This window comes from Lissotriton helveticus, chromosome 10 (genome assembly GCF_964261635.1).
Source record: "Lissotriton helveticus chromosome 10, aLisHel1.1, whole genome shotgun sequence".
NCBI classification, from domain to species: Eukaryota; Metazoa; Chordata; class Amphibia; order Caudata; family Salamandridae; genus Lissotriton; species Lissotriton helveticus.
This window is the reverse complement of record NC_136071.1, coordinates 1,032,577,366-1,032,601,908: the sequence shown is the minus strand read 5'-3', so window position 1 is coordinate 1,032,601,908 and position 24,543 is coordinate 1,032,577,366. Positions and strand designations below refer to the sequence as shown.

Here is a 24,543-nt window from a genome sequence, read left to right as displayed (position 1 = left end):
CTTCCTTAAGGACACCAATTATTTATTAATTGAGGTAAAGAATGAAAACTGGTAGATGTAATTATACTGAGAGTTCTCTCTTGGATGATTAATGTACATGCTTGGTACAAAACCCATCTCTTGCAAGCAACATAGGTGAAATCCATGTCATCTTCAACATCACTGGCATCATTTCACCAACATTTCAGTATTTGTGAAGAACCTCCTATTTAAGGCAATATGACACATTCCTGCCTTTTCCTCTGCACTGGTGCCCTTTTGGCAGCCTAGTGGTATCGCAGGGTCCCACGTTGCATGCAAAACTGTTTTTGTGCAGGAAGGAACACCTGAGAGGCATATTCCTCTATCTATGTGTGCTGCAGAAGGCAGTACATATAGAAAGAGGCAGTAACAAGGAGAAATAAAGATATTTCTCCTTGTTATGCCTCTCCGGGGAAGGTGTAATTTGTTTGGCGCATTTCCAGGCTTATCAGTTCTAGTAAATCTTGGAATGCCTCAAAAATCATGGAAGTGGCAGGGGAACACCCACACAATGCTGAAGGATTGCCTTCCTAGGGCAGAGTAAGGCAATGCAGCGATTTGTGCTGTGTTGCCTTACTCCAGATTTATGGAGTCACCCAGGGCCAAGCAAAGTGGCCATGCATGGCTTCATATATTTGACTTAAGGTTTGTGTCACTCTTGCACCACGTTGCATGGTGCAAGACCAACACAAACCAGCTCATAAATAGGCCACTTAGTATATAATATTTAGAATCTGTGCTCTGTTGGAAATGATTTTGACTAATTTTCATATGGCTGGGTTCAAACTGAAATGGCGTTTAAAAAAATGACGGATTTAGGGCCAGATCTCTGTACTGGGGTGAATGTGTGACATTGTTCTGCATTCTGCCCATCAATTGTTCTTTTTGCACTTTTAGAAAGATGGCATTTATATGCCGTAGCTTTTTGATGATTCCATCGTGTCTCTGGGTCACATGACAGGGTGTAAGTGACAGTTGGGATTTGTGCATTCCTTCTAGCCAGCCGCACACAATGGGAGCATAGGTGTGCCTGGATGGGCCATCACTGACAGGATTGGAGGGAGGAACTGGCTAGGTACAACTTCACTTACACTTGAATAGGCTGTGTCCTGTCTCCACACAAAGGGCTGTTTGCCCCCTGTAGTTTGTCTGTAGCCAGGACAGGGAGGCAGGCTATCTATGCACTTCCTAGACATGTTATGTCTCTGGAAGCTTCTCCCCACTTCAAAGAGAAAACTACATATAAGAAAGGACCTCATACAGCAAGTCGTCAGTACACTAATCGCCCTACGGATACTATGCTGCATACTGATCTCTTCCCTGGGGAAGAAGATCTGGAGTGGCTCAAATGGCTAGCCTACTGGCCTCCTGATCTGAGCTTCATGGACATAGAAGGCTTCCCAACAGCTCATTGGCCCATCTTCAGCGAGCTCCTGACACCCAGGTGGTGCCCCCCGAGTTCTGGACCCTTGGTGTGGCTCTCAAGCTCTTGAAACCAAGCTTTTGGGCTCTTCGTGACCAGGATGGCGAACAGTGTCACACACACTGAAAATCAGCACAAGCTGCAGTCAGCCCATCTCTACGCACAGCAGCATCAACAGCCCACAGGGGACCACCAATGCTAAGCTCCAGCCCACCCATCGACAACACCTGGCCTGTTTTTCAAGCTAAGCTGACCACTGCCCACAATGCTCTTCTTGCTCCCGGCGACCCTCCCCAATGCTACTGGGACTCCTGGCACAAAAGGGGAAGTTAAAACTTCAGTTGGAGCAATCTGGGCCTGTATCCGACCCGTGCTCCTTTGCTTTTGGTCGGAACTTTTGACTTTGACCCGGTCCAGCAAGACCAGACAGCCGTGGTTGGCGTTTTATGCTTTAAGGCACTACATAGCAGTTTTTTCTTTAAAAATTCATAACTCCAGTTCTATTGATTGGATGTTGGGCATTTATTAAAGTTTGCTCTATTTTTCTAACCTGATGTCAGATCTTTTTGGGTGTTTTTTCACTGTTTTACTGTCTGAAGTGTTGCACAGATACTTTACACAGTGCATCCAAGTTAAGCCTGACTGCTCTGTGCCAAGCTAACAGGGGGGTGATCACAGGTTCATTTGGGTTTTGCTTGTGCCTTACCCTGACTAGGATTGCGGTTGCTGCTTGACCAGGGCTTTCACCCCAGTCAACCAACAACCCAATTTTTAACAGCGACACAGGGATCTGAAGACAGCACATTAACAAACAGAGCCTTCCTGCCAGAAAATGAATGTCCATAGATTATGTTAACTCGTAACTAATTTCCATTTAAGGTGTGCAAATTATATTTAGCTTGCAGTTGCCTTTTGGTGCAGAAGTGTTAAACAAAAGGGTTCAGGCAGATCGGGTCGATTACCCCTTTTCAGGTTTGCCCGGCGTCAGCCGCTTCTCACCCAACTCACGAATTATCAAATAAAGAGGCAGGCGCTGGAGACTGGAAGGCAGGAATCAGGAGTTTATTTCCGACGGAGCAGAACACATCAGATCAGACAACGAGGTATCGTTTCGAGGTGCTCTCCCCGCATCTCTGAGGCCTGGCCTCTTATACACAGTTTTATGGCTTTATTACATTTGTGACATCCGTGGTATTGCTTTGAAGTACGGAAAAGGCATCTTTGGAATCCCCGGTTCAAGCCCGTTCCCACACATATCTACAGTAGGAGTCCCCACCCCTAATCTCAGCATGATGGCTATCGCGCAGCTGGACATTCCGCTGGGAACAGAAATGTGGGTAATCGATCGGATCTGGGGTGTGAGGGCATTGATTAATCCCCGCTCCTTTGAAGTGAGGCGAGGTCCTACTGTAGGGGTGATAAACTGCATCTGCTGGGCTAAGCGATGGTCTGGGATCAGGCCGAACAATCGGGCAAGGGGGAAGAGGTTGTCAAAGGGCCTGTTTTATGAATGAGATGAAAGGGTGTGGGGGTTCAGCACGGGACGTGGCTCGGAGGCAGAGTCGCGCTGGAGGTGTGTTTAGGGCCCAAGCAGGAGAGACCGGGGGCTGTCAAAAAGGGTGCTTGCGAGGCCGGGGAGTGAGGGGGTGAGACGCGCTGGCTATCGGCAGTAGGCAGAGAGGCCATGGCACCTAAAATGGTTGCTGTGCACATTTGTGCGTGTGTCTGGGGAAATGGACAAGATGGCGCAGATGATGTTCAGCTCACAAACTAGATTTCAACAGTCCTCCCTTTTAACATGTCTCGCCTACTTGTCAATTCGGATCTATCCCCATAAGGCCACGTATTTCTACTTCATAGAGGGGACTCATATGTTCAGTTCCAAAGTCCAAAGTCTTAGTGCACATGCAGTTGGCAATGAGTGAACACAAAGGTGGCAAGCATTGAATACCTAAGCAACACCCACACAGTACCACGATCGGTATCAAGATAAATGTAAACAACCTCCATCCCCAGTCCTTCAAAGTACCCCAGAACCAGCTCCCAAGCGACCATCCTTCCTGCTCCTGGTGAACCTCTGAGGAAAGTCTGTGGAGGTGCTCGATTGCTTTGTAGACTGAGAGCGAGTTATCTGGCACGTAGGTGCAACAGCTAGACCCGATGATGCGGCATGCTCCTCCACGGCCGGCTAGAACCACATCCAGAACAAGGCGGTTCTGAAGAGCCACCAGGCGGACTGCCTGAAGCTCGGCCGTATTGTTAGTGAGGATGCCAGCCGTGATGTTCATGGTCGTTTCTACTGCCTGGGTCAAGTGTCGGATGGCGCGGCTGTTTGCCATTGGGCCCCACAGAGGGACAAGTCCCTTCACTGCATCCAGGAACTGTGCTCCAGTGGAGTCGGCTTGTTCAATGTCTCTTGTGCGCTTCTGCCGGTGATGGTTTGCTGGGGCCACGTACGTTGGAGGGAGAACGAAGGCGATGTAGCAAGTACCCCCCAACCTTTTGGAAGCCAAGTGTAAGCTTTGGTGCCACAAACAAAGTACATATTCGGGGAAGCAACAAAGGAGGGGGGATCAATCGAGTCCAATGTTATGGTGATGCGGCAGGAACTGTGGCCCACCAGCTGTGTTCCCAGGCCTTCGAGGCACACGAGGCCCGTGACGTTGATAACAGACAGGGCCACAGTCAGTGTGGCAGCAGTTCGTTTCCGTAGGTAGGAGAAGGTGGGTCTGGCTGGATTATGGAACACCTGCATTTCGACTCGTTCTTTGGCAGGGATGTCCATCTGGAAGGAGGGACCAGAGGTCAAAGGACAGAAGGGAGCAGATGTTCTTCCGGTTTTGTTCAGCCAGAACCCATGGTAGAAGTGTGACACTGTTTGACCTGAAGTGGCGTTGTCCTTGTAGCTCTCTTGCAAGAGAATCAACCAGGCAAGGCAGGAGCCGTGAACTGAGAAAGGGGAAGGGATGAAAGGGAGGGAGTGTCCGGTGGCATGCGGGAGCAACCCGCAGATCCAGCAGTTGGTGGCGTTGGCGGCAAGGTTGTGTTGGTGCAGCAGTTGCACGAAGGAATTGTTCCAGAACTCCTTACGCCTTTCTCGGAGCTGAGGCGAAAGGGAGATCAGGTGATGCTCTTTCATAGTGGTTGGCTGTGCAGTGGTCAGCAACATCTGATGAGCAGGTGCGCTCTCTTCCACGATCCAGAAGGAAGTCATGAGGAGGAGGCAAAAGAGGAGGACAATGAAAAGGGCAATTGTCTTCGATTTGTGTATACTGTCAGTCTTTGGGTTTCGGTGGTAGGTATTTCTGGTTGCTTCCATCATCTTCTTATCTGGCGCTTCCATCATCTTCGAGGTGCTCGGTAGTGGGCAGAATCGCAGACTTCGTTTAGCTTCTCTCCGGGTAACCCTTGGTTGCGTTTAGGCTACCGTTCTGAGATTCAACTTAGTCTGTGGTCTACTTAGCCGAAGCTCCCTCCTTTCGACGCAGGAAATACCCTTCCCTGGATGGCACAGTGGGATCAGAGATTTTTGCAAGTTCAAGTGCCTCGGTATCAGGATAACAGTTCAGTGATGGCTGGTCTTTGTTCAGGAGCTCTTCTTGGGTGCTGACGTTTTCTGTCGTGGCCAGGGTCGAGGAGACCTTCTTGCAGTGGTGTGCATGCAGCCAGTGTCGTTTCCCCTCCACTCGAAGAGCCGTCCGGGTGGTGATCAGTACTTGCCAGGGGCCCGTCCACTGGGGTTCCAGACTCTTTGCCCGTTGGAAATTTCGGATCAGCACATAATCCCCCGGTTGGATATCGTGACCCGGACCCCTGGAAGCATCGGGGATGGCCTGCTGCACCTGCTGATGAATGACAGACAATGTTTTAGTCAATTTGCACAAGTAATCAGACAGTAGGACGTCCGGGACGTCGTGAATGGAGGTCGGTTTAGGGGCAGTCCAGAGGTTCATCGGTCGCCCAAATACAACCTCGTAGGGGGTCAAATGGTGCTTAGTGGGAGTGGAGCGCATCGATAGCAATGCCAGTGGGAGGGCATCTGGCCATTTAAGTCCTGTGGTGGCCACTATCTTCGACAGTTTTAGTTTCAGAGTAGCGTTGTGTCGCTCAACTAAGCCAGCAGATTGGGGGTGAAAGACTGCATGAAACCTCTGTTTTACACCCAACCCTTTCAAGATTAGTTGGATAACTTCAGCGATGAAGTGGGGGCCGTTGTTGCTCCATAGAATTCGACAAAGACCGTAGCGAGGGAAAAACTCTTTCAGCAGTACCTTGGCAGTGGTCATGGCAGTGTTATCACGGGTCGGATAGGCTTCTACCCATTTGCTGAAAGCACACACAATGACTAATACATACTTCAGGCTCTGGCATCTTTCTAGTTGTATGTAGTCCATCTGGAGGACCTCAAAAGGATGGTCGGGGACCCCAAACCCTCCCCGGGGTACCACAGTTCCCTTCCCAGGGTTATGTTGCAGGCAGATAAGGCATTGCTGGACCAGGCGCCTGGCTGAGTCGGGGATTTTGTCGTTGTGCCAGACCTTGGAGACGAGTTCGGTCATGGGGGCAGATCCTATGTGTGCAGGGGAGTGAGCCATAGTCAGTATGGGGATCAGGTATGAATTGGGTAACAACCATTTGTTAGTGTCCTTTGTCCGCCAGCAGCCTTCATCGTCTTTCATTCCCACCCGTGCCCATTCAGTCAATTCGTGTGGTGAGCTGGCCATCTGGATGTCCCTAATCGTTTCCCTAGCGTCAGTCCATTTTTCTGCTTGTGACCTGGTCACATACATGCGTGTCGTCGTCCTATTCTCAGCTGTGGTTCGGGCGGTGATGTCGGCCAGTGCGTTTCCCTGTCCGACTAAATCTGTCACCTTCCTGTGTGCCTGGCATTTGATTACAGCTAATCGTTTGGGGAGGAGAACTGCTTCAATCAGGGCGGAGACTAGATCTCCGTGGAGGATGGGCGTGCCGTGGGACGTCAGGAATCCCCTTTCTCTCCACAAGAGTCCAAAATGGTGAACCACTCCGAAGGCGTACTGGCTGTCTGTGTAAATGTTTGCCGTAGTCCCTGTCGCTATAATGCATGCTCGTGTGAGGGCAATCAGTTCTGCCGCCTGTGAGGATCGTTGCGTGATGCGGGCGGTTTCAACTATAGTTCGGGCTGTGGTAACTGCATAGGCAGCTGAGGTGGTGCCGTCGGGGAGTTTTATGCAAGAGCCGTCTACCCATAGCTCTCCGTCGGGGTCTGTGAAGGCGGTGTCTCAGAGGTCAACTCTACTCCTAGTCTGTTCGTCTGTGAGGGTCACACAGTCATGTATGGGGGGGACATTTGGGTCGTTTTCGGGCAGGGGCAACAAGGTGGCTGGGTTCAGTGTGGTGCATCTTTTCAGCGTGATGTGGGGAGCAAGCAGAGTCAGTTCGTATCCGGTCAGTCGTGCGCTAGTCAGGTGTTGCGTCTTAGTCTGGTTTAGGAGGGTGTCAACAGCATGGGGCACTAATACCGTGAGGGAATTCGAGAGTACGATCCCCTCACTTTGTCGGATAGAGACAGCAGCGGCAGCTACGGCTCAAAGGCAGGCAGGCAAGGCTCTCGCTACGGGGTCAAGGGTGGCAGAGAAATAGGCACATGGTCGTTGTTTGGGGCCAATAGTTTGAGTTAGGACAGACAAAGCGCACCCCTCCCTTTCGTGAGTGTAGAGAGAGAAGGGCTTGGTGTAATCAGGGGTTCCTAGGACTGGCGCAGAACAAAGGGCGTCTCGAAGTTCTTTGAAGGAGGATTGGCATTCGGGGGTCCAAGGGAGTGGGAAGGGAACATCTTTGGCTAGTAGGGAAAGTAGTGGCTTTACAATGAGGCTGAAATTTGGCAACCACTGCCGGCAGAAGGAGGTGAGGCCTACCAGGGAGCGGACTTGTTTCTGGGTCTTTGGGACAGGGGTTTCTAGAATGGCCTGAATTCGATCGGGTGTAAGCTTTCTCCCGTCTTTGGACAAGAGGTGGCCTAGGTAGGTGACCTGGGGTTGGCAGAATTGCAACTTCTTTTTGGAGACCTTGTGGCCATTTTCCGCGAGGAAGTGCAGGAGTTGGATGGTGGCTGTGACTGCAAGGGGAGTGGTGTCGGCCGCCAAAAGGATGTCATCGACGTACTGTATCAACACCACTCCCTCCGGTAGCTGAACGGCGTCCAGCTGTCTCTTGAGGGCCTGGCTATAGATGCTGGGACTTTCAGTGTAACCTTGGGGAGCTCTACAAAATCTATATGAGCGGGATTTTAACGTGAAGCCGAAAAGGTAGCGGCTGTCTGGGTGGATGGGAATGGAGAAGAAAGCGTTCTTGAGGTCTATTACAGTGAAGGAGGTGGCTGTGGAAGGAATCAGGGTCAGAATGGCGGCGATATCTGAGACTACGGGGTACTGAGGTACAACTACCTTGTTGACCTCTTGAAGGTCGATGATGAAGCGGTACGCTTTCTCATCTCCCTCGCCCTGCTTCTTCACAATGGGTAGGATAGGGCTGTTGCAAATATTGCTGACTACTTCCTCTACCACTCCTGCCTCTACCAGGGACTGGATTATCATTACCAATGCCTTCTCACCTTCGGGCGATATCCGATACTGTGGGAGTTTTGGGAGTATCGCATCTTGGCGAACAGTTATGCGCACGGGGTCGATCATCATTCGTCCTACATCAGCGTCAGTTTTAGCCCACAGATACAGAGGTAGAGAGTCAAGTAAGGATGCGTCAGTGTCAGAGATGGAGAACATGTGTCGTGCGGGATGAGGTCTGAGCAGAGTCGGGTTATCGTACAGAATGACTCGAACTCCGTCTTGTGAACACCTTATAGTAGCTCGGAAATGTTTCAGTAAGTCAAGTCCCATAATGGCATCGGGGGTATTGGAGGAAAGCAGAAACGTCGTGTCAGTGGGGTTACTGTCCAAGTCGAAGGAGACCGGTGCGGATAAGGGGTTAGTGGAGGGCGTTCCATCAAAGCCTATTGATGTTATGTGTGAGCCAGACAAGGGTGCCCTTGGAATCAGTCGTTTAGATAACGCACTACGTGTTGCGCCAGTGTCTACCAGGAATGGAGATTTCGTACCTAGGACCTTAGCGGTGACATAAGGACCTTGCTGGTCAACATAGAGCTCGACTGGATCCCTTCCTTGCCCTTGGCAGTCCTATGCGAAGTCGCGGGCATTGTCGCAGTCAGTCTGTTGGCACTGATTCTGCCGGGGGCGGTCAAATGTGTTCGGTCTGCCAGTTCTGTCATTGTTGGTGTTATGGGTGTGCCCCCGTCCCTGCTCTCTAGTCTTGGGACCATTCGTCGTATCCCTCGTCTCTTTATTTTTGATCATTTCCAGAAGAACCGGACATTGAGACTTCCAATGGCCAAATCCTTTGCAAAACGCACACTGGTTCTCATCGAGGTCGGTTCGTGGAGCGCCGGGTGCGGGTGTGCGGTCTCTAGGGGGTGGATTTCTAGGGGCGTTCGACTGGTAATTTCCTCTATACTGTTCCCTTCCTGTCGTCACTCCTTGCAATTGAGCAATCATCACTCGTTCTTTCAAGTCCTTTTTCTTTTTCTCAGTCGCCCTATCGTTCTCGTTCTTTTGGTGTTCATAGTACTGAGCCATCTAAAGGATAGCTGCAGGTTTGGAGGCCCCCCAACTACTTTCGCTCGTCTGTAATTTCTGGGAGACTTCTTGCGATAGACCCTTTACGTAGTTTTGCACGAATAGGTGTTGTCCGGTTGCAGTGGTCATGTCTTGGCCACTGCAGTCGGAGAACACCGTCTCAAATCGGGAGAAGTATTCTGATACGTCTTCCTGGGGCTTCTGACGGCAAGCCGTGACTATTGACCAGTCTACCTTCTTCTCTGAGATCAATGTCTTTAGCTTCTGAACTATTTTGTCCGGGAGTTCCAGTATGTCTTTTACCGGTTTCTTCCCCGGCTCTCGCTGTCTATCTAGCTCACTGAGTTGGTTCCAGGTATGTCCGAACAGATCTGTGTGGTCGGGTTTCCGGATTTGCTTCCACACGTCAGCCGGCAGACATAACCCGAAAAACAAGTCAATGTCCGCTAGAGTCATTATCGTTGAACCCAAGGCTGTACCTAGTTCGGTATAAAATGCTGTCGGGTTCTTTCTTAAATCGGGCAGGGTTTGTCTAAAAGTTAAAATATCTTGTCGATCCCATGGTTGATAAACCCAGTTGTACACAACCCTCCCCTTTGCATCTGCGTGGTTGATATCGTCGTTGGTTCCCTGGCCTCGCGGGGGAACCCAGTAGGGGGCGGCTTCTCTGATAGGCATCATAGTGGTGGCCACTTCTGTTGTGGGCCCAGTCGGGTCAGGGACTGCAATCTTAACTTCTGGTTTCTGTTCCGTGAGGTGGCGGAAGACCTCAAGCGTTTGCATGAAGAGGTCCGTCACGTCATGCTCAGCCTCGTCTCCAACATTAACTTTTCTATATAAAGCTGTCAGCTTAGCAGGACCCTGATTCTGATACCTATCCTCATATGCGTTCAGAGTGTGGTAGCTAAACCGTAAAACGAAATGCCGTCTGTGACTACCGGCATGTGAATTGTGCATATCTATCGTGTATTCTTCGCTCTCCTTCCGTTCTACCAGTGTCTTTGCTATCTTGTCAATTCCCTCCCGCTCATCTTTGCTCAATCTATTCAGTCTGGCTGGTGGCTGCTTGCTAGTCTCGAGTTCATCTGATGTCGCTACTAATGCGGTCGGTGCGGAGGCCGTGAGGGCTGGGGTACTAGCTCCAAGGTTATTCTCATTTGCACTCGGAGCTGGCAGGTGCTGTACTAGAGGTTGGGAGGGGGCGTATGGGGGGGGCATGTAGATGATCGGAGGACCTAGCAGTAACTCATCGTTCGCCCGTTGTTTGGAGGGCAGCTCAGGGTAGAGCGTAGAGGGGGTCCTAACAGGGCATTGACCTGCCGACTCAGATTGCTGCCTTCGTCTGCTTTCCTGTCTTTCTTTTATTTCTTCTTCTAGTTTCTTAGCGGTCAGATGGGCTGCCTTTCGTAACTCTTTTCCTATTCTTGCTTCTTCTCTTTTCTTTCGTTGCTCTGCTTCTTTGCGCCACATGCCGAAACTATCAAGCATAGTGGGCGTTGTTTTATTGTTACAAAGGGCTGTTTCCAGCACGCTTATTTTTGCGTCATCGAAGGATCCTATCAGTGGCCACTGACTTTCCTGATCCTTTTTAGTATATTTATGCCATAACTTACTATAAGCTACGGCGACTAGTCCATACTTTAAAAACATGTCCTTATTAGGGGTGCCCTCCAGAGGAGCCGGATGATCCACCTCTAATAAGCGGTCCGGGCTGAACCAACTACTGAACAATGGGGAGAAGATAGACATGACGGGTTACAATGGGGACAAAAGTCTGCACTACCTATCCTTTCACTGCTTACAAAGACTAGACAGAATATCTCTATTCCACGTTATTTGTACGCAGAGAATACCTCCAAAGAACCAATATCGAACAATTAATGTCCGTTCAATCAAACAATCAGTGGCGAGAAAGAAATAGGCACGACGGGTTACAACGGGGGCAAAGGCCTGCGTTACCTATTCTTCACTATCTGCAAAGGAGGACAGAATACTTTTATCCTTCCCCGTTTGTAGACAGAGAATTCTCGAGAAAACAATCCTCGAACAAACAATGTTCGAGCAAACAATCAATCAGTGGGGGAGAAAGATAGGCACGACGGGTTACAACGGGGGCAAAAGCCTGCGTTACCTACCCTTCACTACCTGCAAAGGAAGAGGGATTACTTTCTATTCCTCTCCGTTTGCAGACAGAGAATCTCCAAGAGAACCAACAATTCGGAGAGTAATACTAGTATTTTCCAATCAACCAATCAAATATTTCACAGTTTGTCGTGTTACACGACCTTACCCGGACCGCATGGACAGTTTCCTGTCTTCCGATTCCAGCGCCCGATCGTCCTCTATCTTCTGTCGCGGCACTCCTGATGGTTCCCAGTCAGGACCGTAGATCACTCGAGAGAGAGGTCTGTTCGGAACCAGTGAAGTTCGGATGATCGGCTGCCAGACGAGGGTCTATCGGGCAGGTGCACTTCCCGATCGTTGCAGTCGTTCACTCCGTCGTCAGGACCTCTCCCACTGGATCCACGTGTCGCTGATGGGCCCCACGTTTGGGACGCCAATTGTTAAACAAAAGGGTTCAGGCAGATCGGGTCGATTACCCCTTTTCAGGTTTGCCCGGCGTCAGCCGCTTCTCACCCAACTCACGAATTATCAAATAAAGAGGCAGGCGCTGGAGACTGGAAGGCAGGAATCAGGAGTTTATTTCCGACGGAGCAGAACACATCAGATCAGACAACGAGGTATCGTTTCGAGGTGCTCTCCCCGCATCTCTGAGGCCTGGCCTCTTATACAGTTTTATGGCTTTATTACATTTGTGACATCCGTGGTATTGCTTTGAAGTACGGAAAAGGCATCTTTGGAATCCCCGGTTCAAGCCTGTTCCCACACATATCTACAGTAGGAGTCCCCACCCCTAATCTCAGCATGATGGCTATCGCGCAGCTGGACATTCCGCTGGGAACAGAAATGTGGGTAATCGATCGGATCTGGGGTGTGAGGGCATTGATTAATCCCCGCTCCTTTGAAGTGAGGCGAGGTCCTACTGTAGGGGTGATAAACTGCATCTGCTGGGCTAAGCGATGGTCTGGGATCAGGCCGAACAATCGGGCAAGGGGGAAGAGGTTGTCAAAGGGCCTGTTTTATGAATGAGATGAAAGGGTGTGGGGGTTCAGCACGGGACGTGGCTCGGAGGCAGAGTCGCGCTGGAGGTGTGTTTAGGGCCCAAGCAGGAGAGACCGGGGGCTGTCAAAAAGGGGGGGTGTGTGCTTGCGAGGCCGGGGAGTGAGGGGGTGAGACGCGCTGGCTATCGGCAGTAGGCAGAGAGGCCATGGCACCTAAAATGGTCGCTGTGCATATTTGTGCGTGTGTCTGGGGAAATGGACAAGATGGCGCAGATGATGTTCAGCTCACAAACTAGATTTCAACAGAAGCAACACAATAGTTCAAGAATATTGTGTTCTCATTACTCACCTCTTTTACCTACACAGATCTCATAACTTATGTGTGTACAAGATATGTGAAAATGGTAGAGCCAGCAACTCGTCTTAGAATAATTGCATCCACACAACAGCCCCTTCATTTCCTGTCACTCATAGCGAGTATTGATTCTCCATATGACAGGATGAAAGCTTACTATACACGTAAAATGGTGAACATCATTGAAAGGAGGGACACGGATGTATGTGGAGCTCGGCATTGTTTCAGCATCTACAATCTGGCTAATGTTTTAGCAATTTGCCAGAGAAAAGAACAAATGTGTTCTGGGGCCATTGCTAGGCTTGTACCAAGTACCAAAGAACTCAATTACAACTTCAAATCTAGCTTTGATGCTGCAGTAGCACACAGAACACAGTAAGTACAGTTGTCAGACATCATTAAAATGAGGGATTGACACAAGCAAAGACTGCAGCTGCCAGTTTTACTAGCGCCATCAAACTTAAAAGGTTTTCAAAGCTACCCAACTGCTTTCAGTTTAATGTTGGTAAATCAGTAACTTGAAACATTGGCTTTAAACGGAAACGGAAGAACTTCTATTGGAGGTGTCACACCCAAAAACAAGAAATAGTTAAAAGTATACCGCAGGATCCCTAGAATATCTGAAACAATGATTGCTATAAAGGAACGTGCACAGAAAAGCCATTGAATCAAACACAACTGGAATGCCTCTGGCAGCTTTATGCTAATAGCCTCATTTAGGGGCAGATTTACTAACATTTTGCACCAGGTTTGCAACACAAAAGTGATTAAAAATGGTGCAAGATGTTTATTTGGGATTTCCTTTCCAGTGCTAAACTTTATTTGTGCTCAAATGTAGCCCTAAAGTAAAACAAAGTAGTGCTATCACTGTTTTGCATGTCTTTGTGTCATCAGATGGTTGGGGTACCTTAGGTGTTATATGGGCGTTCCCATGCAACCACCCATGCTTTTTGACTCAATGCTCCAGCCACTAACATTTGTAGACAGGGCTTTGGGTCAAAAAGTAATGCCTCTTTGAGGTTGGAGTTAAAAATGAGAAATGTTTCATTACTGCTAAATTTTCTGACTGCACATGTGCAGCACTGTACAACACACATCAAAAATGGGAACATTTTTAAAGCTTGTCTATGCATGGAATTTTGTACCAAAAGAACTCTCCTTCCAGCTTGGCATTCATATACTATCATAGCTCTCAGATCAAGTGAAACCTAAGGTGTCTGTTCTTTGTGCAGGAGTTTTTATGTAGGGTTGAGTAGCTCTGGAAGGTGGGCACCTCTGCTCAATCCGAGGGTGCCACATCTTCACTCCCCATTTTCCCCAGCCCTCATACACAGCATTCTAAGATATCAAAAGTTGAAGACTTGAAGTTGTCTATTGAAGGTCCTGCCTTGGGAGCCTAAGCCCTGCCTCATCCCCTCCCATCAAAGTATTAAAGGCAAGTCCCTCCTGTGTACTGCTCTAAAGGTCTGGGCTTCCTTCTTTGTTTCTGTGGGCTTGTCCAGACCAAGTGTAGCATAAACAGTTAGAACATGCAGATGTGTTCCCTGTCCGTCCTTTCCCAAGAACCGTGCAAAGCACTGGTGAATGGCTCTATCGTGTGAAGAGGACATTTATTCTCCTGCTGGCCAGCAGAGTGACCTAATAGGGAGGTCGAAGGTCTGGAATATGATTATGGTTGAGACAGGGAAATATGATATTTCTTCAAATGCCATAAGGAGTACCGATACTGACCACTAAAATGGATGCCTGACTGGTATCTCTAGGTCTAAGTTAGGCAACACTGTCCATTGATACAGATTTCATCTATAGGATGTAATGCGGGGACCACACTGCCTTTTCAGTAATCACTACAGATGTACACTCACATTATAAGGCCTACATCAGGTCAGCAAAATTTTTTAAAGTGTCCTTTCTGCAATAGCTTACCTGCGTACAGATACCGGAATGAGCTTAATGGTAGTCTCAGTTGGTATGCTCACATGTTTGTGTGCAACCATGCCAGAGGCTCTTACCCTAGCAAAGCAGCAGTGGTCTTAGCTTAAAAGGCAGACATATGTGGGTATAGCACTTCCAGTCCATTTCCACAAACTTTACTCAGGTAACGAGAATCGCTCACAGTAAAAGTCCAAAACAAGGTAGACAGAAAGTAAAAAATCCAAGATGGAACCCATTTTCTACAATGACCAGTTCCCTATTCAACACACTGTCTTCTGCAATGTTGTGGACATTTGAGAGGAAGGAATTTATAGACAGAATTATCTTCTGAGATAAATATTGTGCCTTAAATGTCGTTAAAATGTCTTAACAGTTGGGCGTAGATTATCTATTATCTGTTCCAATTGGTTCATATTTTCGAAAATAATTTTTAGGACAATATGAATATGTTGGACGATATTCTGACACCACACAGTTGTGGAATATGTAGAAGTTATTTTATATTAATGTCTTAGAAAACTGCTGTTTCCTCTGTTGTTTCTCTTATTAAGTGTAGAGCTGTGGGGCTGGTTACTTCGTTCTGTATCCTTGTCCATTATGCCTGATTGAGTTTGGTTTTGGAACATAGCGATATTTTAGATCTCTGAACTTTAGTGTTTCCAAAGGATCTTGGGGTTTGCTGTATAATTGTGTTGAGCTTTTCGTCTCTAGCTTCTTTGTGTCTGCAGCAGGCTTGTTGAACTATCAGGTGTGCTTGGGAAATTGTTATGAAGGATGGTATGTTTCTTTAGCTTTCCTTAACCCTAACAATTTCAGAGTACTCCTTGAAACATTTTTGATTACTGACTCCTGAGAGAAGGGGTGGGACCTTATCTCACTTCCCATCATCAATGCAGATTTTCTTGTGATTCGTCATGGTGGAGCACCTGAACCTCTTTTTGATCTTCCTCAATTTCATATTGTTGATTGTACAACTGAATATCGACATGAAGAACATCGACATACAAGAATATCAAGGACCGAATATCAAGGGACAAAATGTCAAAAGGTATGTGCATATAGAGAACTGTAGATTTACTGTTCCTAACTCCACATCTACGTACCTTGAAGATATATGCACTGCGTAGGTACATATGTGTGGAGTTACGTATAGAAGATCTAGACTTACTTACCTGTCGATATTTTTTTAAACAGTTTGTCCTTAATATTTATTACTCTTGATATACTGACTTAGATATTTAGTATGCTTTCCCATGTTAGCTGGATATTGATTTTGAAGCAAATCCAGCTAAGTGTAGGATCGGTGTCATCATGTGACAGAATCACAGTCAGAAATGTTGTCTAGGGCCAAGTGACAAAGAATATAGGTGCATTGTGGACATGCAATACATTGGTGCTATGCTGGATATCAACCTAATGGATGTCAGATCTAGTTTGGGACAGCAGACAGGAGCTACTGGTCCCCAGGTGGTGTCTTTGAGGTCATTTGCCAATGGTGCCCTGTGGTAGTCCTACATAGGTTGTGCAAACTGGGCCAAGTAAAAACCTTTCCATACATTACTTTCATTGCAGTAGGGGTAAACAGTTGCAGTGTTCGCAGGGAAGTAGAGTGGATGCAGGAGTTCCGCATTCATCAGTCAAATAGCAGACAGATTAATGTACTGTGTAGCCCAATAATTATCTTTATTAAAAAGAAAGTATTTGTAATCTCATGGCACACCTAAATGCTATACAAGCAAATTAATACTTCAAACAGGGTTGTCATGAGTTGTGCTTTACCCCTGAGGCTCTGCACTTTCCTATCCTTCCCAGTAATCATCCTCCTTCTTGTTATGGTCAAGATCCTGCTACTACTGTCCCCACTAGACTAGGCCATAGGCAAGGGTTAGGTTCAGAAGTAGATTACTCAAAAATGTTCACAAGTTACGTGTGCAACTCATTCAATGTAGTTAGCAACTTTTGTTCCAAAAAGTCTCAGGAAGGCATAGAATATTTGCTGGCACATCTCTCACTTGTCCCCAGGTGCATTTATGCTCCATGAATACCTGTTGGTGATTGGTGGCCATCTGGGCTTTGCACCAGGCATGGGTGGCATTCCCAAGTTGATAAGGTAGCTCCTCTTTCGCAGATCACCTCAGCAGCTGCTGCAAGCATTACAATCTTTACAGAACTGGTTCTGGTGGCAGTCTTATTCAGTGGTACCAGTTTTTGGCAGCAATATCTCTCCGGCGTCAGCTGCAGACTAACACTTCAGGTGGCAAAAATTACAGCCTCAAAGGCAAGTCTTTCTGGTGGGTTGGGGAGTTGTGGTCTCAAGGCTGGTTTGGGCCTTCCAACTATGGCGGCAATTCAATCTCACTCTTCTCAGTGGTGGTAGCACCAGTCATTCAACCCATAATTCAACCAGAAGTAGGCTGCTAGCCACCACAGAATGGCACGCTCAGATGCAGTCTTATTTGCAGCTCTTCAACAACTGCACAGAAAGACCAGGGACCCCTTCATAGTTCAGGTTACTCCTTGATTGCTGTTTCAAATTGTTATGCTTCCTCTAGGTGCTCCTTAGGCCAGGGACATGCTGGACCTCGCCTCTTCCTGGACAGTCTCTGCTCCTGTAGCGCCTGACACACTACTTCCCACTCTAATCAGGTAGGTAGTTTTCAAGGCTCTTCAGACAGATCCTCAATTCTTCCAGCAGAAAGTGCTGATTTCAGGTAATTTCCCCTCGCCTCTGGGAGACAGGCTGTCAGACAGACACCAGGTCTTACATAAAGAAAAGATCTTTAATTATTCAACAGAGAACTCTCTTACTTGTTCAAGAAGATCTTGTAACTGAAACACAGTGGGGTGGTTTGGATCTCCCACCTTTAAACACATCTCCAATGCAGGGGATGTGGATCCACTGTCTCATGCTTTAGAACTGTTTGGTTTGCTTCCCTTTCAAATGTAATTTACAAGCTGCTCTCCAAACAGAACCTTTGTGCGAATTGAAGGCTCACACAGCAGGTAGCATTGGGGCTGGCTCCACCTTCCAGATACAGTATTGCAGACATTATGTTTCCTCGGTCTGCGGAAGCTATACTCACCTTCACATCTTGTGCTATGCTACAACCAGAGGAATCCAAAATGGATACCAGTGTCCCGAATATTTAGCCTTTATCTCTCTCTCTCTTTCACACACACACACACACGCACACACACACACACACACACCACACACACACATACACACACACTCACACACACACACACACACACACACACACACACACACTCACACACACACTCACACACACACACACTCCTACTACCATAATTCTGTAAATCGTTCACAGTATACATTCTTGTGCTCAATATGCACACAGGATGTCTGTGCTAGATTCTTGGATTCACATACCAGCAGAACTTTGCAAGAGTGGGGTCAGTAGACCACCCTCTCAGTAACACAGAAAATGGTTTGATCATACATGTAGATAGCAAAACAGTATGCTGCTACCACCTCTTTATGTGATAGACGAAGAACAGAGACAGAAGTTCGGTCCCTGATTTGAGGGCATGCTTGGTGTGACCCTCAGGGGACAGGACAAATCCTGGTACCTCACAAGGTCAGTGACAGGCCTAAGCATTCATGCTTATGCTAGATTAGCGTGAGACCAGGGCTAAAATAAAGTCAGAATACTAGTTTCACATCCAGATGGGCTCTCAGGCCAGGGACACACACCCATATACCAAGCAGGGGAACATTCCCGTCCCAACATATACCTATCGGAGTATGCAGGCAATCTTCCTTGCATTGAAGTTGGATAGTACATGTGGGCTTGTGTTGTTGAGTTTTTTTATTATTCCCAAGTATACATTACACCTATTGGTGCATTTGTGTGTTTCTCCTTTACAGTCCGTACCCCTAAATATCCACGTTTTGAACGCTAGTTATTTTGAGAGTAGAAGTACTATTTGAAAGCAGCTGTTTTTGAGCCCCTAGGCAAGCTTTAAATCCGTAGCGCTAGCTTTTCCTAATATACATATTTTTTTACTTTATTTCCCCTTTTCCAAGAGGGATTCCTGGTTGTCAAAATTGCACTTCATTAGTTTCAATCAATGAGTTCTTTCATGTAGTGTCCATCAAATGTTTTTATTGTTTCCAGGTGCAAAAATTGGTGCTGTTTTTCTTAGATAACTCAATTTGACTTGAAAGAGGGCTTCACAATGGGAAGTATTTAGATGCATTCTCCTTAACAATGTCAATAGGTATATTTTGTTTAACTGCTTCTAATCATTGGGTTATATGCTTGAACTTTATTTTACTACTTTTTAAGTGTCATGTTTTTTAAATTATAGTTATCTTATTGTTTCCAGTAATAATTTTATCTCAACGTTTGTATCATGACATGAAATAAAATGAAAACATGCAAGATAAACAAGTAATGGTTTGATAACATGCTGTGAAGGCTTAATTTGTCTAAATTATGCTGATCATACCTTTGTCATCTATGTACACACTGATCCCGTGAGGGTTGAACGATTCAATATCAAATCCACTACTGATTCCAAGTACAATCGGCTTTGGGTCTTCTTCATTTAAGTCTAGAAGCAGCATGTTGCCATGTTCATCTGGTTTAAAGTTTGGCATCCCTGGAAATTTCAGACCCTTATAGTGAAGAAGAATTATTTTATAAGTGAAACATAATCAGTAAAGATTTCAGACAATATCTGATTATAAAACAGACTTTAGTTACTTACAGCCTGATTCATGTACGGGCCGTTTTGCGTGGCCCTAATAGCGAATCATAGCGACTCGCTATTGAGGACACGCAAAACGGTATACATGTAGGAATTGCTAAATAAATAGCGATTCCTACATGTTCTTTATTTGCGAGTAGCAATTTGCTACTCGCAAATACTCCCCATTCATTCCTATGGGCCAAGAGGCCCATAGGAATGAATGGGGAGTATCCCTCATTTGCGAGTAGCAATTTGCTACTCGCAAATGAGATAGCGATTTTAAGGGTGCCAGGGGTGTCCAAAGGACGCCCTGTAGCACCCCTAAAATGCACATTTGAACAGGTGTTGCGCGCACACATGTCCAAAGGACATGTGTGTGTGCAACATGCAACTTAGAAAAATGCTTTTAAAAGCATTTTTCTGAGTTTTTGCTATTTACCGACAGGTCTGACCTCTCGGTAAATAGCGGCCCCAAAAGTCCAAAATCGCTATTTTGTTTTGTGTCATGAATAGCATTTGAGGAATCTCTATTAGAGATTCCTTAAATGCCATTCCACGCAAATATGCGAATTCTTACATAGCGATTTTTGCATTTGGTATCATGAATACCAAATGCAAAAATCGCACTCGCAAAGGGCCAGATTCTCAGAATCTGGCCCTTTGCGAGTGCAATTTACCTACATGAATCAGGCTGTTAAACCTTTATTAGGCTCAACCCAACTTTTATACAGAGTAAAGATGTATGCAGAATGAAGAGGGCACCCGAAGTTATTTTGTGTGGCTAATCTATATTAAGTGGTATAACAATGGGGCAAGGCAGATTAAGAAATAAAAATTCGAACATTCACACCCATTTATTTAAAAAACAATAAAAGACTTATTAAAGGACACAAAATGAAAGATAAATGGGAGAAAAGAATGAAGAAACACACAGGGGTGTTAGTCACATCCCAGTTGGCAACCATTGGCCTACTTATAAGACAGCTAAAGAACAAAAAGATATTTTGGGGGTTATAAATGGCTTAACCATTATAAATACCAACTGAAAAGTACAGCACTAAGACGGTACTTTATCATGTAGCAAAGAGAGGGTAACAGAGCACCAAGAATACTTCCTAAAGGGACTCCTTGCCAAGGGTTTTCAAAGTGACCTCAACAAGGGCCAAGTGGTTAGTGGGAGTACGGTAAAGTTAGTTATCCTGAAGATCACAGGCAAATTCTCTGTAGTGATCTTGCAGGTGTAGAACAATTACTACCTGAATGGGCTTTGCTAAAGTGAGTAGAAGTTTCTTCACTGGTTCTAAAGCTCTTTCACAGCTCTTCGAGCCCACTACAAAGGCAGATGAAAAAATCCTTCTAGTGGACTTCAGTCTCGGCTTGCTGGCACTTTTACTGTTTAGGTACTACCAGGGTAATTTTTCAGGCTTGTCACATCAGGTAAAATAAACCAGTTCTGGGGTAATCTGTTCAAAATGTTGTCTTCCGAAGTCCTGGGACAAGATTTTTCTGATGCAGATAGCTTTTGAATTTCTTCCAGTATGAAAAGTAAACATTCAGTAGTCCAAATACAGAAATAATGTCTAAAAATGCTGCACATTATTTATTCAAGAAAAAACATTGCTTATCGGCCTCAGGAAAAAATTAGAAGGATTCTTTAACCCAACGATTGTAATAGTGACCTGAAGATTCTTCTGCCGTGTGGGGGATCCAGATGTCAACTGTGGAATATAATTCGGCTTACATTCTTTCAAACATCTAAATCTGAAAATATTACTCAGTAATTTTTTATTTACAATAGATTAACTCATACTTTTTGTGTATTTGTAATATTGATGCATATTGATAATTCTATATCCAATTTATGTTGATCATGTAAAAGTGAAGATGGAACCTTGCTTCATGTGTTATTTTTTGTAAATATATTAATTTGTTTTGGGCCATGGAATGGTATGTGCTTGCAGTTTAGCAGCATGACGTTCCCGCTCATTTAACAGCATATTTGTATGTTCATTGATATTTTATGACTGGAATTCTACTTTTCATGTCAAGATATTGAACTTGTTTATTGCTGTTGCATTCATGCACATATGTTCTGGTTGGATCATTTGTTTTACATTGTCATATCAGTCTTGAAGGAATTGAATGTGTGATAACCACAGAACAGAAACTGCTTGTACTTTAGACATTAAAAATAAAATCCATAATGAATTGTTATGGCTGCCTCTTACTACATTTTTATACTTTTGTTCTACTCTTTAATTAGTTTTACAGATTTAGAGGGCCAGATGTATCAAGCCTTTTTTCCGTTCGCAAACAGGTCGATTCTCAGAAACAGCCCGTTTGCGAATGTGAAAAAGCCTTTTGGGATGTATCATCCCAAAAGGCCAATTGCAAAATAAGGAATTGCTAAATTTGCGATTCCCTATTTTGCAAATGCATTTAAGGAATCACAAGTTTAAAACTTCAAGTTGGTTGTTTGCGATTTCCTAGAAAAATGCACTTTTTTGCATTTTTCAAAGTGCCATGTGGCACACATACATGCCCTTGGGGAATGTATGTGCACCACATGTGCACACATGCATATTTCAGGGGTGCAACCAGGTGTCCTTTTGGCACCATTGCACCCTTGAAATTGCATTCGCAATTTGCGAGTACCTATTGGGTACTCGCATATTGCGAATGTCTTGCGATTTATTCCTATGGGCCTAGAGGCCCATAGGAAGGAATACGAAGGTATTCATTAATTGCAAATCACAATTTGCGATTCGCAATTAAGGAACATATAGAAATCGCAATTATTATTGCGAAACCTACATACATTACATTTTGCTTGTCCTTATTAGCGAATCAGTAAAATTCGCTATTAAGGACTCGCAAAATACAATGATGATACATCTGCCCCAGAATGTTTTAATCATTCTTTCTAATTTCTTATTTATTTTCTTAACTTCTTTATTACTTTTTCTTCTTTGTATACATATTTTCCTTTCCTTCCTTTTTATATAACTAAAAAATTAAATATTTATTTCTATTAGTATAGTTATCTATTTCTATATTACGTTTGTTGATATTCTGTGTTTTATTTTATTTTTATTTTATATAATAGTGCTTTCATTGCCTTAATAAAATTGTGTTAAACTAATAACAAATCTAACCAAATATAATCCTCTTATTGAAAGTTTTGTCTGCTTCGAAAAAAGCCACCAAAATCACATCTATGTAAGGATCCTTTCCTTTTAAAAAAAAAGAAAGAAATAAAGTCTTTAAGCAAAAGATCCTATTTTCTACCATCTATCTAATCTTTCTGTGACACATTGTGTCTGATTTAGATTTCAGCATATGGGTTATTTCATCACAATGGTGGCGGACACCCCATCTCTTGAAAGGTAATCGATTTAGATTTCAGCAGATGGGATATCCATCACCGTTGTTACAGAGTAACCCTTCTGCCGGAATTAGAATCAGGCCCTAAATCTTCAGAGCTCTACTCCACAATTTAGGTATTTTCTGTCTGAATATAATTTTTATCAATTGCTTAATGACTTAATTTCTAATGTCAAAGCCTTAATTCATGTGACAAAGTATTAAATACATCCTGGCTGGTACTTATGACTCATTTGTTGAAATTCATTTTCTGCATGCTCTTTGTGGTTTTTCTGTAGAATGATTATGTTTATGGCAGGATTGTAAAAAATTGTCATGAAGAAGGCTCTGTGAATGCCTGATAGGAGAAGCAGTGATTAATCTGTTTTCACAACACTGTGACACAATCTTATGTTTATTTTATCTTGTGTTTCACCAAGTATTGCCTTCTTTGTTTATTCATTGTCCTTGTTGTTCACAAGTTTAGACAAGATTGTAATAACAGGGGGAGGAGCTACGCTAGCAACCAAGATGGCCGCATAAGCTCCCGGCTCCGCCGACCTCTGTCGTTCGCGGACATATCCTGTAATTAATCCTGATCTCCCACCCAACTCCCGTGTGTCTGAATAGTTGCTGAGCCCAGGGGGGCAATCCCGGAGTTTTTATTGCCTTGAGAGACGAAGTTACACCGTCTTTCATTTTCGGCCTATCCCAGCGTGTGAGCCGGGGCCTCGAGTACTGACCCAGCCGTGGTTCAGTTGAACAACATCGGCCGCGGGTACTTGGCGGAGTCCGGTCTCATCGGAGTGAAACTTATTCTTTCGATCCTGGTGGTGGTTTCTGGCCCTGGTGAATACTGGGAAGACGGCGACGAGACGTGTTTGTGGCTGTGGGTGGGGGGCCAGGTCCCGGGGACCCTGTTGCGTCTCTCGGGGTCCGCGGGTGGGGCCCCCGCTCGCGGCAGTGGTGTGAAGATCGCCAAACCTAGAGGTCGCCCGTTGCTTCCGTCCATCCCGCCCCTGATTGTTTCCCCGGAGTAGCCGGCCTCCGGGGTCAAGGACTCGTTCTGCTATTGGCAAGCGGAGATGGATCGGACGAAGTGTGGGCCATCGCTGGGGACTGTAATGGCCGCCATCGGGACTTTTCACTTGCAAATGGAGGCCCTTTTCCACAAATTGACCGTAAGGATCGAGACTGTGTGTTTGAGACCGGACTCTGGCCCTGTGTCAGACCTGCACCATACGGAGACCCCCGCGAAGCGTGATCTAACTCGAGAGGAGGTCCCCGAACGGAATCAAGACCCAGTGCCATTTGTCTATGCACGATCACGGCGGTACATTACTGGAGCCCCTGACCAACTAGTACGATCGACAGAGTCATCGCCCGCACAGGACCCATTTCTTCTTTTATTTCTGGAGACTTCCTTCACTACTTTCTGGACTGACTTTTGTCTATCTGGTGGACTTCGAGATGTAACATTTTTTACCCTTTCTGGCTGTATTGGTCTCCTTTTTCTACAACGTATTGCCTCTTTTCCTATTATTGTGGTCCTATTAGATGGTGTTTGTGCGATGGATCGTAAGGGCCAGGGCTGAATTTGACTGTCTGAGTTCGGTACAATGACTTCCTTTTGGCTCTGCTGGGTGGTGTCCGGGATCGTAGGGGCCAGATTGTAGTCTGATTGTCTGGGTTCGATACAATGGCTATGTTTGATAAGGGATTTGCTGCCTCTGGTGCACCGGGGGTTGGGCGGGAAGATCTTCCTTTTTATTGTGCCTCCCCTATATGTTGCTTATGAGTCTGCTTTAATTCACTTTGTACAACGGTAGGGGCTGTCTGCTTTTGGCGGGGGGGGGGAGGGGTGTCCGGGGGCTCGTATTGTATTGTATGACATTTCCTCCTCCATCTTTCCCTTCCTTGGGGTTAGTTTAGTGGGCGACAGGCACGCTGCTAGTGGGGTTAGGTCGTAGCCATCTG

The 24,543-nt window shown here is 45.9% G+C and overlaps 1 protein-coding gene across 1 annotated transcript in view; it reads right to left on the bottom strand.

Annotated features, from left to right (window-relative positions):
- The window catches only part of LOC144784164 (serum paraoxonase/arylesterase 2-like), a 106,175-nt gene that overhangs the window by 65,733 nt on the left and 15,899 nt on the right, over window positions 1-24,543 (bottom strand). The window contains exon 3 of the mRNA XM_078662837.1: window positions 18,961-19,129. Within this exon, the coding sequence (XP_078518963.1) occupies window positions 18,961-19,129 (169 nt within the window). The remainder of the gene's footprint in view (window positions 1-18,960; window positions 19,130-24,543) is intronic.